The 16,083-nt window shown below is 43.2% G+C and overlaps 1 protein-coding gene across 1 annotated transcript in view; it reads left to right on the top strand.

Annotated features, from left to right (window-relative positions):
• The first annotated feature begins 12,081 nt into the window (after positions 1–12,081).
• TBX3 (T-box transcription factor 3) overlaps positions 12,082–16,083 on the top strand; it is a 12,052-nt gene continuing 8,050 nt past the window's right edge. The window contains exons 1-3 of the mRNA XM_077296464.1: positions 12,082–13,171; positions 13,982–14,249; positions 15,808–15,954. Coding sequence (XP_077152579.1) covers positions 12,780–13,171; positions 13,982–14,249; positions 15,808–15,954 — 807 coding nt within the window. The 5' untranslated portion in view covers positions 12,082–12,779. The remainder of the gene's footprint in view (positions 13,172–13,981; positions 14,250–15,807; positions 15,955–16,083) is intronic.

The raw sequence follows: 16,083 nt of genomic DNA, 5'->3' as shown, positions 1-16,083 counted from the left end.
CCGCTTCCCTGCACTGTGTAAGCGCCGGCCCTAAAGCAGAGCGGTGACGTCACCGCTGTGCTTTGCTTTACGGCCGGCACTGACACATTCAGTGCAAGAAGCTCTGAGCAGCAGCGCGAACGCCGGGGGACGTGACACACATCAGAAGGTGAGTATGTAGTGTTTTTTTTTTACTTTTACAATGGTAACCAGGGTAAATATCGGGTTTCTAAGCGCGGCCCTGCGCTTAGTAACCCGATATTTACCCTGGTTACCATTGTAAAACATTGCTGGCATCGTTGCTTTTGCTGTCAAACACGACGATACACGCCGATCTGACGACCAAATAAAGTTCTGGACTTTAAGCTCCGACCAACGATATCACAGCAGGATCCAGATCGCTGCTGCGTGTCAAACACAACGATATCGCTATCGAAGACGCTGCAACGTCACGGATCGCTAGCGATATCGTTCGAAAATTGGTCAGTGTGAAGGTATCTTTAGCTACTATCTAAAGGGTATCTGCACTGTTAAGATATATGCACACAAGTTATTCAGGTGGAAGACACTTCAGGACATGCCAGAGTCTTTTGTCCTGAAGCAACATTTTTTTGCTTAATTTAAGTCATTTTTTCCATTTGTGTTTTAAATTGTATTTGATAAACTGAAGAATGGTCCAGTCTTTTCTTTTAAAGGCTTTTGAAAACAGAAAAGCTAAAAAGACTGAACATTGTAACTATGCAAATTGTCTCTTTAGAGAGGAAGAGGACTTAAACTCTAGTGCCACCTATTGGAAGTAGCAATCCTACAAGTCAATATTGACCCTTTAACGATCCTTGCCATATGACTTATGATGATACAAGCCAATTAAGAATCTCAATTTGCAGACACAGTGATTCTGGGTATTGCCCCTCGCCAGTGTAAAGTATGAGATCTGATTTGGCTGGGTGAGAGTGTAGGACTGGATCTAAGCTCAAAGTCATCTACTTCAAGGGTGTTTAAGTCTCCTCATACTGGCGTGCCAGACCTCGCATATCACTTTCCACAATGAGAAAATGTACCCCTTAGATTGTAAAGTCATTTTTACACTGCCGTGCATGTGTTCATTATTTTTAGTATTTATTTTGTGCTTTTTTCAGGGGTTACAGAGCAGGATTTCCTGTTCAGACTTTGTGTCCACATACCCTACTGGCTCACCAGTAAGGGGGTTTCTCAATGCTCAGTCCTAGGCCCCCTCCTCTTCTGGTTATACACTGCCCTTTTTGGACAAACCATCAGCAGATTTGGTTTCCAGTATCATCTCTATGGTGATAACATTTCATTATACACCTCTTTTCCTGACATCACCCCCACCTTATTACAAAATACCGATGATTATCCGCTGTCTCAAATATTATGTCCTCCCTCTATCTGAAACTGAATCTCTCCAAAACTGAACTTCTCATGATTCCTCTCTAATTAACCTACATGGACTGCAATTGCTTTGGGTGGTTCAACCATAACTCCCAAGCTACACGCTCTCTGTCTTGAGGTCATATTTGACACAGAACTTTCCCCTATTCACCATATCCAATCGCTCATTTGCTCATGTAACCTGTGTCTTAAAAACATTTCCAGAAACCAACCTTTTCTCACCTTTGAGACTGCAAAAACTCTTACTGTTGCTGTTATTCATTCTCATCTGTACTATTGCAACTCACTACTAATCGGTCTCCCGCTAACCAAACTTTCTCATCTGCAAGCCTTCCTGAATGCGGCAGACAAGGTCATATTTCTGTCCACCTTGTGTAAGTCACTGCACTGGTTGCCCATTCTCTACATACAATACAAATGTATCTATGTCACCCACAAAGCTCTCCAATGTTCTTCACCATCCAATCTCTCCTTCCTCATTTCTGTCTACACCCTACCCATGCTCTCTTTTCTGCAGCTGATCTAAGACTGAAATTCTCCATAATCTGAGCCTCCCACTTCCGTCTCTAAAGCCATGTGCACACGTTCAGTATTTTTAGCGTTTTTTTTGCGTTTTTTCGCTATAAAAACGTGATAAAAACGCGAAAAAAACGCTTACATATGCCTCCTATTATTTACTGTGTATGCCGCATTTCTTGTGCAAATGTTGCATTTTTTTCCGCGAAAAAATCGCATCGTGGAAAAAAAAGCAACATGTTCATTAAATTTGCGGAATTGCGGGGATTCCGCACAACTAGGAATGCATTGATTTGCTTACTTTCCGCATGTGGCTGTGCCCACCATGCGGGAAGTAAGCAGATCATGTGCGGTTGGTACCCAGGGTGGAGGAGAGGAGACTCTCCTCCACGGACTGGGCACCATATAATTGGTAAAAAAAAAGAATTAAAATAAAAAATAGTGATATACTCACCCTCTGATGGCCACGGAGTCTTCCTGCCTCTCATCGGTGCATGATGTCGCTTCCGTTCCTATAGATGGTGTGTGTGAAGGACCTGCGATGACGTCGCGGTCTTGTGATTGGTCGCGTGACCGCTCACGTGACCGCAACGTCATCGAAGGTCCTGCACACACACACCATCTATAGGAACGGACGCCGCTGAGATCGGCTGTCTGCAGGTGAGTATAACCATTTTTTTTATTTTTTTTATTATTTTTAAACATTCTATCTTTTACTATTGATGCTGCATAAGCAGCATCTATAGTAAAAAGTTGGTCACACTTGTCAAACAGTATGTTTGACAAGTGTGACCAACCTGTCAGTCAGTTTTCCAAGCGATGCTACAGATCGCTTGGAAAACTTTAGCATTCTGCAAGCTAATTTCGCTTGCAAACTGCTAAAAAAAAACGCGAAAAAAACGCAAAAAAAACGCAAAAAAAAAAATGCGGATTTCTTGCAGAGAATTTCCGGTTTTCTTCAGGAAATTTCTGCAAGAAATCCTGACGTGTGCACATACCCTAAGACTTCTTTCGTGCTGCACCAGTTTTCTGGAATGCACTACCCCGGACCGATCATCTAAAAACTGGCCTCCACAATATTAAGCATGTTTTAAAACACATCTTTTTAGATAGGCTTATCACCTCACTTACCTAATCTAATGCTTCCCTTTTCTCTATTTTTATTAGAATCTGGTTACTTTTATTCATCTGTCTCATCTTCCACACCCAGTAGTACTTAGTAATTGTACTTTTCACATTTGCGTTGGGCAGAGCTGTGGATGGCTGTGTACTTCCTCATATTTCCTCCTTGAAGCCCCGCAGATGTCGCATCTCTTCCTTTCAGCTCTGCCTACGTCTGCATGCGTCCTGCGTACCTATCTTTATCATTGGGCACACAGGCCATGCAGATGTATGCGGATGCGTCCGCATGCGTCGTTTTGACGCTGCGCCGACCGCAACAAAATGCAACATGTTGCATTCGACCAACGCAAATGTGAACGTAGCCATAGACAGATACTACCCGATGATCAGATCATGCAGCTTATTTGAAATACCCCATTTATTATAATGATGGCTGGACCATACATGACAAGCACTTTTTACCTATTTTGTCCCACCTATTTCCTTATAGATTGCAGGCTTACGAGCAGGACCCTCACTCGTCCTATAACTGTTGAACTGTGTTCCCGCTTAATTGTAAAGTGCTGCGGAATATGTTGGAGCTATGTAAATACAATTATTATTATTACAGAAGATGTGCCAAATATCAAAGACCTTTTGTCAACTTTCCATAGGATAGCTGGTGTCACCAATGTCACCTACAATGATCACTGTAATGAGGGTCCTGCATACTGAAGACCACAGTCAGGGGTGGATTAAGGGTAGCCAGGGCCCCGGGCTGTTCAGACACTGTGGGCCCCCCCGGGTCATGTGACGGGGGTCATGTGACGGGGGTCATGTGACGGGGGTCATGTGATACCCGAACCAGATTATTCCGGAAAAATGGCCGGGCCCTACTCTACTGTAACCTATTAAATATTTGTTGAAATCTGCAATACAATTTAGGTATATTTTGACCAATAATATCACATACAAGGAACAAATACCACCGCGCTATGACCAGATCACATATTACCACCACTTGGTAACCAAATAGCACATTCAAGGGACAAATACCACAACATTTCCAGACCAAATATTACCACCACATAGTGACTGAATACTACAATACTGATTAGTAATTAAAAAAAAAAAAACAATACTATCACCATAAGTGCCAGTATTCACAGGAGATCTGTACTTAGTATGCAGTGTCTGTGTAGAGGTAATACAGAGATCACTGGTGACATTATACACAGGAGCTCTGTATATAATGTATAGGTAATACAGTGATCACTGGTGACATTATACACAGAAGCTCTGTATATAGTGTACAGTGTATAGTGTCAGTGTATAGGTAACACTGACTCACCAGTGATGTCTCTGGGTGAAGTCCTCCATCTTTCATCCAGCACAGACCGTCATCATTTCTTCCAGCCAGGACTCATTTCTGCAGGAAATAACACAGTTATCTAGAGCTCGCAGAACACATTACTTAATTTTTCACAACTTCTACATTACACCACATGGAGAAAAAAAGGCGATATAGTGTCACTCTGCACAGTAACAGGACCGCCCCCCCTCCCATTTAAAACAGTGTACTCAATAAATAAAATAAATACATCACTGCAGTAATAATATCCCTTAATTAGCCCCTATGGTAATAATAATATTCCCCACCCTGGCCCCGTGTGTCTCATTCCTGGCTCCAGCCATATGTTCTCCCATCCTGCACTCATGAGTATCCATTCTACCCCATATGATCTCCCCATCCTGCCCCATCTGTCTCCATCGTATCCATCCTGCCCCATGATCCAATCCTGCCCCATGTCTTTCATTCTGCCCCGTGTCTCCAATCATGCCGCGTGTCTACATTCTGCCCATGCCTCCAGTCATGCGCCCAGTGTGTCCAGCAATCTGCCCCAGAGTGTCCAGCATATTACCCCCAGTGTGTCCAGCATATTACCCCCAGTGTGTCCAGCAATCTGCCCCAGTGTGTCCAGCATTGCCCCCAGTGTGTCCAGCAATCTGCCCCAGTGTGTCCAGCATATTACCACCAGTGTGTCCAGCAATCTGCCCCAGTGTGTCCAATTGTCCAGCATTGCCCACAGTGTGTCCAGCATTGCCCCAGTGTCTCCACACATTGCCCCAGGGTCTCCAGCATTGCCCCCAGACAGTGTGTTCAACAATATGCCCCAGTATGTCCAGCATATTGCCCCAGAGTATCCAGCATTTCCCCAGAGTATCCAGCATTGCCCCCAGTGTCTCCAGCAATCTGCCCCAGTGTCTCCAGCATTGCCCCAGTGTCTCTAGCATTGCCCCCAGTGTCTCCAGCAATGTGCCCCAGTGTCTCCAGCATTGCCCCAGTGTCTCCAGCAATCTGCCCCCAGTGTCTCCAGCAATCTGCCCCCAGTGTCTCCAGCATTGCCCCAGTGTCTCCAGCAATCTGCCCCCAGTGTCTCCAGCAATCTGCCCCCGTGTCTCCAGCATTGCCCCCAGTGTCTCCAGCAATGTGCCCCAGTGTCTCCAGCATTGCCCCAGTGTCTCCAGCAATCTGCCCCCAGTGTCTCCAGCAATCTGCCCCCAGTGTCTCCAGCATTGCCCCAGTGTCTCCAGCAATCTGCCCCTGTGTCTCCAGCAATCTGCCCCCAGTGTCTCCAGAAATCTGCCCCCAGTGTCTGCAGCAATCTGCCCCAGTGTCTCCAGCATTGCCCCAGTGTCTCCAGCAATCTGCCCCAGTGTCTCCAGCAATCTGCCCCAGTGTCTCCAGCATTGCCCCCAAGTGTCCAGCAATCTGCCCCAGTGTCTCCAGCATTGCCCCAGAGTCTCCAGCTTTGCCCCCAGTGTCCAGCAATCTGCCCCAGTGTCTCCAGCAATCTGCCCCAGTGTCTCCAGCATTGCCCCCAAGTGTCCAGCAATCTGCCCCAGTGTCTCCAGCATTGCCCCAGAGTCTCCAGCATTGCCCCCAGTGCGTCCAGCAATCTGCCCCAGTGTCTCCAGCATTGCCCCAATGTCTCCAGCATTGCCCCAGTGCCTCCAGCATTGCCCCCAGTGCCTCCAGCATTGCCCCCAGTGCCTCCAGCATTGCCCTTCGCAAAAAAAAAAAAAAAAAAAAAGGGTTCTCCTCACCTTACCAGCGCTCCAGCGGCGAGCAGCTCCCTCCAGCAGCGCACACTCGCCGGCGACTGACAATGATGTCAGACGCCGGCGACGTGTGCGCTGCGGCCGACTTCAGCTGCCAGCCTCCAATTGGCTGGCGGCTGTTGTTAACCGCCGCAGCGCCGGTAGGGGCCTGGTGAGCAGATGAGAAGGGGCCCGATGCCGGCCCCCTCTCTCTGCCCACTGGGTCCAGGGGCACATAAATGCCGGCGGCGGCGGGCATTCACAGTACTCGGGCGGTCAATCTGTGCGGTAGCCCAGGGCCCCCCCACACCACTGGGCCCTGGGCTACCGCCCATATTGACCCTCTTATAATCCACCCCTGACCACAGTGATGTGTTTGCGTGGGGTGGTGGCTGCACCATTCAATTCCTGTGGGGCTGACAAAAACAACAGAAATCCTTTTCTAGTAATTATAGGACTTCCAGCCTCCGTGCTCATAGCGGTCAGACATTTATCACTTACTGTATTGCTAGGTGATATATGTTTCTTGTAGGTCAACCCTATTTTGAGTCATTGGGATCCATTTATTGTAAACCTACAATGAACATAATGTCTATTGTTGTGGAATTAATGGCGCTGTATAAGTGGGTAAAATAAATAAACATTAGTGATGAGCGAATATACTTGTTACTCGAGATTTCCCGAGCACGCTCAGGTGACCTCTGAGTATTTTTTAGTGCTCAGAGATTTAGTTTTCCTTGCCGCAGCTGAATGATTTACAGCTATTAGCCAGCTTGATTACATGTGGGGGTTCCCTAGCAACCAGGCAACCCCCACATGTACTCAGCCTGGCTAGTAGCTGTAAATCATTCAGCTGCGGCCATGAAAACTAAATCTCTGAGCACTTACAAATACTCGGAGGTCACCTGAGCGTGCTCGGGAAATCTTGAGTAACAAGTATATTCGCTCATCACTAATAAGCATGAATAATGTGTGCACCTATCCAGCATTTATAGCCAGAAATACAACATTGCTTGCCACGTGGTAAATTGATAGACACAAGATGGATAGATAGATAGATAGATAGATAGATAGATAGATAGATAGATAGATAGATAGATAGATAGATAGATAGATAGATAGATATGAGAGATAGGAGAAAGAAAATTAGAGCAGCACGAAGAAAGAGTCTGGGTGCAGAGCTCCCCCAGGCAAATACCAAATCTAAATTATAAATGAAAAATTGGAGGCAGCACACCGTTTGTAGTGAAAAGGAGCTATTTAATCAGCACAGAAATTTATAATTTAGATAGATAGATATAAGATAGATAGATAGATAGATAGATAGATAGATAGATAGATAGATAGATAGATAGATAGATAGATAGATAGATATTGGATAGATAGATAGATAGATAGATAGATAGATAGATAGATAGATAGATAGATATTGGATAGATAGATAGATAGATAGATAGATAGATAGATAGATATTGGATAGATAGATAGATAGATAGATAGATAGATAGATAGATAGATAGATATTGGATAGATAGATAGATAGATAGATAGATAGATAGATAGATATTGGATAGATAGATAGATAGATAGATAGATAGATAGATAGATAGATAGATATTGGATAGATAGATAGATAGATAGATAGATAGATAGATAGATAGATATTGGATAGATAGATAGATAGATAGATAGATAGATAGATAGATATTGGATAGATAGATAGATAGATAGATAGATAGATAGATAGATAGATAGATAGATATGGGATAGATATTAGATAGATAATGCAAAATGACAACTCCTCGCTGCTGACACTAATGTGAGAGCTCTCAGACTTCTGGCCCCAGACCAGACATAAGAAGTGACTGGTGTCTTGGAGGAGCTGAGCCGGGGGATGGATGCTCCCGCTGGACTTTGGCTGGAAGGAGGGGATAACAAGTAGCTGGAGAACGGGCCAATATTTAACTAGAATGGCTGCTCATCAGATCTTTCTTTGTTTGCTTGCAAATTAATCAGGCAGCGCTCAGCCGGCGCCAGTGTAGATTTATCGCACTCGGGAGGGTGAGTGCAGGCGGCCACAGGACACAAAGCCGCTTCGCACCTTCCTGCTTTTGATCCTCGATGATTGCAGCCTCCCTCCACAATAGCGGTGTCTGGGGAGCAGGAGGCCGCAGTGCCGCCAGCGCTGTGAGGGATGAGCCCCAGACTGGGGAGAGTGGCCGCCACCGGGCTCTGGCCATCAGAGCGAGAACTCCGTGACACTTGTGCTGTGGCGGTCATATGTCACTGCGGCCTGGAAGCCGGCTGTGTGTGTATGCACGTGTACACGGCGAGGGCAGTGTGCGTTACCTCATCAGACGGATAGCCTGTACAGAGAGAGCTACACCCAGTTATACTAGATGTATAGGATAGACATGCCCAGCATAGATGGTAGCACACACACAGTGGTGGGACACATGCAGTCTGCCACCTCCCTGCCCGGGGCACAGCGCCCACTGTGATGTACCACCCAGGCCTCCCCCGCTCGGCTCCTACACAAACACCAGCAGCTTGTGTGTTTCTTCACGCTGTGCACACACACCCAGGGGGCAGTAAATGTGGCATTTTTAGCAGTGTCCCCTCCAAATTGTTCTTTTTTCAAAGTGTTTGTTGCGGCGAGTAGAGGTGAAAATTGGAGCCAATTAAGTGACACACGCAGCTAAGGCTACAGACCCCAGATCAATGGTAACCACAAGGATTTAACTAGGTCTCCTCCGGGAAGGAAGGCATCCTATCCACACTGCGAGGGGAGCACTGTGCTGCCACACGGCGGGCCTGCCGGGCACACGGACGGGTGGGCACACACAGCAGGCAGCTGGCAGAGGAGCTACACACAGAAATACACACATACACCGGCAGATATATACATACATAAGTATATATACAGTACATATATATACAGTATATACACACATACACCGGCAGATATATACATACATAAGTATATATACAGTACATATATATACAGTATATACACACACGGATTGGTTTCTGGAAGTGCCGACCTTCACACACATAGGCACATTCACATTCTGTACTATATATATATATACATGTATATATATATATATATATATATATATATATATATATATATATATATAGTACATCCCATAATGCGAGACTATATATGTCCGCTCTCTACATGCAGTGTGGTCCAGGATCAGGATTTACACAGTGAAGTATATTTGATAGTGTGAAATTCTGTACTATTGTGAAGTATGCAATATACTACTCTATACTAGTGAACTAATATTTTATATATATATATATATATATATATATACATATATATATATATATATATATATATATATACACACACACACACACACACACACACACACACACACACACACACACACACACACACACACACACACACACATACATACATATATACATCAGTGTGTCTATATATAGATTAGTGTGACAATACATCCCATGGCAGTGATATATATATATATATACACCCTATGGTCTATGCCAGTATGACTGTATATAGACACAAGCTCATGCACACACTATAGCATGTGGCTGCCTGTGAGTATAGGATGCTTTGTGGCCTTGCTCCCTCCTGTAGCAGACTGAGCCCCCTCCCATACAATATATTATGGGGAATGAGAGGGATCCGAGACTCTGGCCACTAAACAGACTTGACCAGGCTGGCGCCGAATGCTCTTAAGTATGTGAGTGAAAAATGCAATGTTGGGAGAGCTAATCACTTCAGATGTTCCGCTCCTATCTCACAATGCTGCTCCTTCTTCCTTCACTACAACAATCTGCTTTACCATCTAGCCTCGCCATTAACCCTTTCCTTCTCTGGAAGGCCCTGACTGCTCGGGGAAGATTTAACCTGTTCGTTGCCGGATGTGGGACTGTAGATACAATGCATGTCCTTTACAGTTTCACTGCCTCGATCTCCTATGGTATAGCAGCTAATCACTAATAAATGTGTTCTACACTATTCAATTGTGTTAGTCACCTAAATTCCCAGCAGGGTCGCCCCCTACTCCCACCCTCCTCTTTTGTGTGCAGTGAACAAGCAGCAGACCAGACCCAGTGACTGGACATTTCACGGTTTGTCTTACAAATGATGTCTTGATTACTGGACAGATAGGGCCGGGGTGAAGAAAGGCTACAGGGCCGGCAATCTGTCCAAGCGATCCCAGGGTGAGATATCCCACGGAATTAGTGCACAGAAGACACACTGATGTCTGCCAGATTACAAGCATTATCCCTGCCAAATACACTTTCTCCAGTCCTGGGGGTGGGAAGCAGGAAAGGCAGGAGTGGGGGTACAAACAGCAACACCACAGCTCCATTACATGGTGCTAAGATTATTATAAAATGTCACTAGAATACCACGGGGACTTTTGGGACCCTAGATATATAACTTCTCAGTTTTAGTTGCATTTCTAGTTTTAGTTTGTTTAGTTGCATTTTATTTGTACAGATTGGTATGATAACTGAAAATGTAATAATAATGACGAGACCATAATGATAATAAATATGGTCGTAGTAGTAATAATATTAAATGGAATACATCTTATTTTAATCAATGTTGTGATGTAGAACAAATGATAGACACACGCATATATGGAGATAGAATATACCATAATGTATTCATTTGTGCACATTTTAATGATGCATAAATTAATTGTTATATATAAATGCAATCATTTATATATCAATCAGTAACATGTGTATGAATGTGTGTTTATTGATAAATGCGTGTATGATAAGTGATATACATATATATATTCATTTTTATATCAGTGATATTTTTGTAAAACAATGTCAATATACTATGCTATGTTGTATCTGCGCTAATATATACATATACACACACACACACACACACACACACAGTGTTGGATTAGTGTGCTAAGGACCCACTAATGACACTGGTTATGTTGGTCCACTGTTCACATGCATGCAATATTACCCTAGCAGACCCTATACCATACATTTGCTCATGCTTCTATACAATAATAAACAGGAAAGTTTCCTAAATGAATGAGGAAATGCTGCCCTTGTCGGTCATTTTGCACCAAGTACACTGTGCCACGTACTGTTCATGTAGGGAGCCTGGGGCTCAGACCTGCCACCAGGAAATCACCTGCTCCAATATTGTCAGAGCTTTTGATGTGGCACGAATTCATACTGCTCTACGAACACTGTATATATATATATATATATATATATATATATATATATATATATATATATATATATATATATATATATATATATATATCATTATGTATATATAAATATATATCTATATCTATATACATATACCAACAAAGCTTATCTGAATTAGAGTATATATATGTATATGTATATATATATATATATATATATATATATATATATATATATATATATATATATATATATATATATACCAGCGATAACTAGGTCTTGCCAATCCATTTGTGAGAGCAGTGGGATCAGGCCCCCCGCCTGCACATTGTGGACGCTGGTGTGTGCACAGGGGTCTCAGTTTCCCCAAGTCTCTGAACTCCTCGCACTTCTCCTTCCTGCCATTGTGCAGGGACAGGGCGATGACATGGGAGCGCACTGAGTCTGCTGCAGGGTGCAGCTTGGAAGTGTCCGGCAGCAGCAGCAGCAGCAGCAGGCTGTGGAGCTCCAGCTGGGTGTCAGGGGAAGGCTGCCCTCTGCGGACACTTCCAGTTCCAGGCTGCTCCCCTCCCCCTGCTGCGCTCTATGTGTTTCTTCTCTCTCTGTCTTTCCTACAAAGCCACCTAGAGGTTAGTGACTTTCCCTGCCAGGGATTGAATAGCCTGTTGTGTTCCTCCAGCCCCCACACCTTCCTGCTCTGTCCCCTCCCATCTGATCATGTTGACATATTCACACGACATTATGTAGTAGTGATGCTTTGCTGCAACGTTACAGCTTCCGACACCTTCTTTTTATAACTCAGCCCTGTCCCCATCCAGCAGACCTGTCAAAACCCCGCCTATGCAGCTACACAATTGGTCCAGAAGCGTCAAAGGGCCAATCAACTAAGTCTGGACTCCTGGAGTTGCCACAACACATCCCCGGGATCTGGTGTAAGGAGAGACTACTTTCACACACAGGATCCTTGGAGCTGAGGGCGCCCCTGTCTCTGTTTCCTCTCTGTGTCCCCATTTTTTTCCATTCTCTATTCTTCCTATCTCTTGAGCCCAGAAGATCTTCTCCACAGGGTCTGGAACACTCCATGGTCACTCAGTCAGGGGGCCAATCCGAAACCATGCTGATCTAGTGGTGCTGCTTCCTTACCGGGCGACCAGAGAAGACTGCACGGAGGAGTCTGCAGAGCAGAGCTAGGAGCTGCAGCAGGCGAGCGCTCCGGCCTCCCCAGGGCACGAAGGTGGACCCACATTGAGGAGTGTTCCTCTGTCTGCAAGGAGCTGGGATCCAAAGCATACTTCTTGTCCTGTGCCAGAATCAGCTGCTTTGTCCATTATTTGGTCTGAACGTTACCTTCTCCACCTGACAGCAGTTGCATTTATTCCACCTCTGGACCTTGCGCCCTTCTTCTTTCTATCATTATGTTCCTGTGAAGTTCCTCAACGTGGACTAAGTCCTAAACTGTGATCTTCAGAGGGTCGCGGCGGATGAATTTATCCATGAGAGATCCAGTAATCTCAGGGTCAAGCATGGCTTACCACCCATTCCTATCACACCGGGCACCGGACTTTGCAATGAGCGCTGTTCTTGGACACCAGCCTCCCTTTTTTCCAGCTCTGGCACTACCACCCAATGGGGCTGCTCTATCCCTTCCTGGTGCCCTAGCCAAGCCCATCATGGATCAATTAGTGGGTGCCGTAGAGACTGGCATCCCCTTTTCTTCTCTGGGTCACCAGGTAGCTTCTCATTTAAGGCCTCTTAAAACGCTTGAACCAGAAGAAGAAGTTGAAGATGACCCAAAAGTTCATCTGGAAGCCAAGGATCTCTGGGAACAGTTCCACAAGAGGGGGACTGAGATGGTCATCACCAAATCTGGGAGGTGAGTCATAGCTTTTGTTTTTATTATCTAATTATTGGCCCCAACGCCAGATAGACACACAGACACACCAAGGGCAGACAGTGAGGAGCTTCTAGAAGAAAAGACCATAAGAGTTTGAATGGGAATTCTTGGACTATCTTCTCAAAGATCTACTGTTGTCGTGCCAAAGCTAGAGAGGACTGAGTACCTGGGAAATAATGAGCTCTACCATGGGCTCATTATCTTAAAGGGACAGCTACTGGCGAATAGGTATGACATAGCCATATGTATGTCTTCCGTATGTTAGGACTGTAAACCCACTTAGTAAAGTGGGATAAAAGCTCTCAGAGATTCCTCCACTCTCATGCTGCTCCTCATTTATGATTGTTGTGGTCAAAGTTTTGCATCAAAGGTTAGTGAGTGAAGAATGATGATTCTTTTATGATGTCATCAGTTTCCTGGTTAGCTGCTCACAAGATAGTAGGGATTTTGTGGCCTTCTAGTAAATTCTGAACTACCTGGGAATGATCAGTGGGCTTGTTGTTGGCTGCGAAGAGAGTTCTGGTGTATAAATATCTATATATAATGTGTAATGTAAAGTATAAAATAAGGACCGGGTTAATCCTCAGCCCACGAGAGACATTAACTCCTTCCATGCAAATGAAGCAGCACTAACTTGAGCTGACAAGGTTAAACATTAAACTGAACAGCTTTGATCTCTTGGTTATAGCGCCCAGCTTGTTATAGACAGGGTGTATGTATGGAAATTAAAGTGCCCTCTGGTAGGTAGCCATACCTATATTGTCCTATTCCTTCTTCCTATTTCTGCAGGAGAATGTTCCCACCATTTAAAGTCAGATGCACAGGCCTTGACAAAAAAGCAAAATACATCCTCCTTATGGATATAGTGGCTGCAGATGACTGCAGATACAAGTTCCATAACTCCCGCTGGATGGTCGCAGGCAAAGCTGACCCCGAAATGCCCAAGAGAATGTACATTCACCCGGACAGCCCGGCCACAGGAGAACAATGGATGTCCAAAGTGGTCACCTTTCACAAACTCAAGCTCACTAACAACATCTCTGACAAACATGGCTTTGTAAGTGACTGCGATTATGATTAATCATATTATTGTTAATATAATTATGAAAAAGAACAACGTTTAAAATATGTATATAGATAGCTCCAAATGTAAAGGTTCTGTGCATGCAGTAATATACACAACAAAAGCAATATAATGTACACACAGAGTAGATATATATACGTACAAAATGTATACATACGTGTGCCAGCTCTGTTCAATATGTGTGTGTGTGTGTGTGTGTGTGTGTGTGTGTGTGTGTGTGTGTGTGTGTGTGTGTGTGTGTGTGTGTGTGTGTGTGGACAGTTAATGTAGCAGGCACCCTTATGCATACATTTTAATGTCCGCGTGTATATATATATTTGTATATATATATACACACACATATATATATATATTACTTTTTTATGTATATATACTGTGTGTGCAGGAAACAAAGATAAAAACATTTAAGTTGCTATGATAACAACATGATATTATAGTTCTAATTAATATCAGCTTATTCACTTTTAATTTAGGTTGTAAGCTTCAAGATATCATGTATATACATGCATAAATGTATACATTAGAAATGGATACATAGCCAGCTCTTTTCACTGATATGTATATATATATATATATATATATATATATATATATATATATATATATATATATATATATATATGTACAATTCTAAATTATAAGCAAACAAGCTGATTTTAATTTGGATTATAATACCTTTTTTTCATCATAGCACCTTCAATTTTGATAATTTTTTTTCCTGGCTGAATGTATCTAGCCGGACATCAGCCAAATAGTAAAGATCGGGCTTTTCAAACATCTAATCAATGGGTGAATTACAAGTAAATGAATTTTGTGCTTTCTGCTCTGGGATTGATAGCTTTATTACTGCACTTGATGAAAGGGGCTTATTAATGAGATAAAATAAGCAACATGATTAGAGAAGAGAGGGTGATAAATTACGTCAATTCCATTTGCTGTGAAAAAGAAGTAAAGGTTTTCTAAACACTCTCCTAATAAAAGAGCGGTGATTGTATCTCTGATCAGTGTGTGTATATTATTATCTTACACATTTCTGCTCTGCAGTGTTCCAGCTGTACGATAAATCGGTCTTCTTTATTTCCATATTTGCCTGAATATTTTTATGTCCTATCTATTTAATGGCATTTTTATGTCACAAATATTTGGACAAAACTAATATTTTAATGTTCCGTCTATGTATTTAATGGCCTATTTTATGTCACAAATATATGACTCAAAACATACACACTTGCGTTTCAGTAAGGTAAATAAGAAAAATGATTTCATTTGCGAACATATTTATTTAGTAATTGTAGTTTCCATTTTTTTACTCATTTTTTATCAAATTATTTTTTTTTATTTTCAAAAATGAATTTCTTCGCACTGTATTCTGGTGTTAGCCATTATATGAGAAAATTATACAATTTTCATGCAGGAATGGGATGATGTCTGTATATGTATAGCTTTACTGATTCCACTTAGATTTAGTATGAAAGAGTTTGGCTCAGGGCCCTTGTCAGTTCTGACATTACTTTCTGTTTGTACTTTGTAGACTATTTTGAACTCCATGCACAAATATCAGCCCAGGTTCCATATAGTACGAGCGAATGACATTATGAAACTCCCCTACAGCACATTCAGAACCTATGTGTTCCCTGAGACCGATTTCATTGCAGTCACTGCATACCAGAATGATAAGGTAAGAAGCTTATAGGGATTTATCCAACGTGGTTTGGCTTTTTTCCACAAAGATTTTATTATGCATTGATAGTCCAAGTCAAGAAAGTACCCCTCCCCCACAACACCTTCAGCCTGCCTATCTTATCTG

The sequence above is a fragment of the Ranitomeya variabilis genome, chromosome 1 (genome assembly GCF_051348905.1).
Source record: "Ranitomeya variabilis isolate aRanVar5 chromosome 1, aRanVar5.hap1, whole genome shotgun sequence".
Taxonomy (NCBI): Eukaryota; Metazoa; Chordata; class Amphibia; order Anura; family Dendrobatidae; genus Ranitomeya; species Ranitomeya variabilis.
Note: the sequence above shows the minus strand (reverse complement) of the source record. Positions and strands in the feature narration are given on the sequence as shown.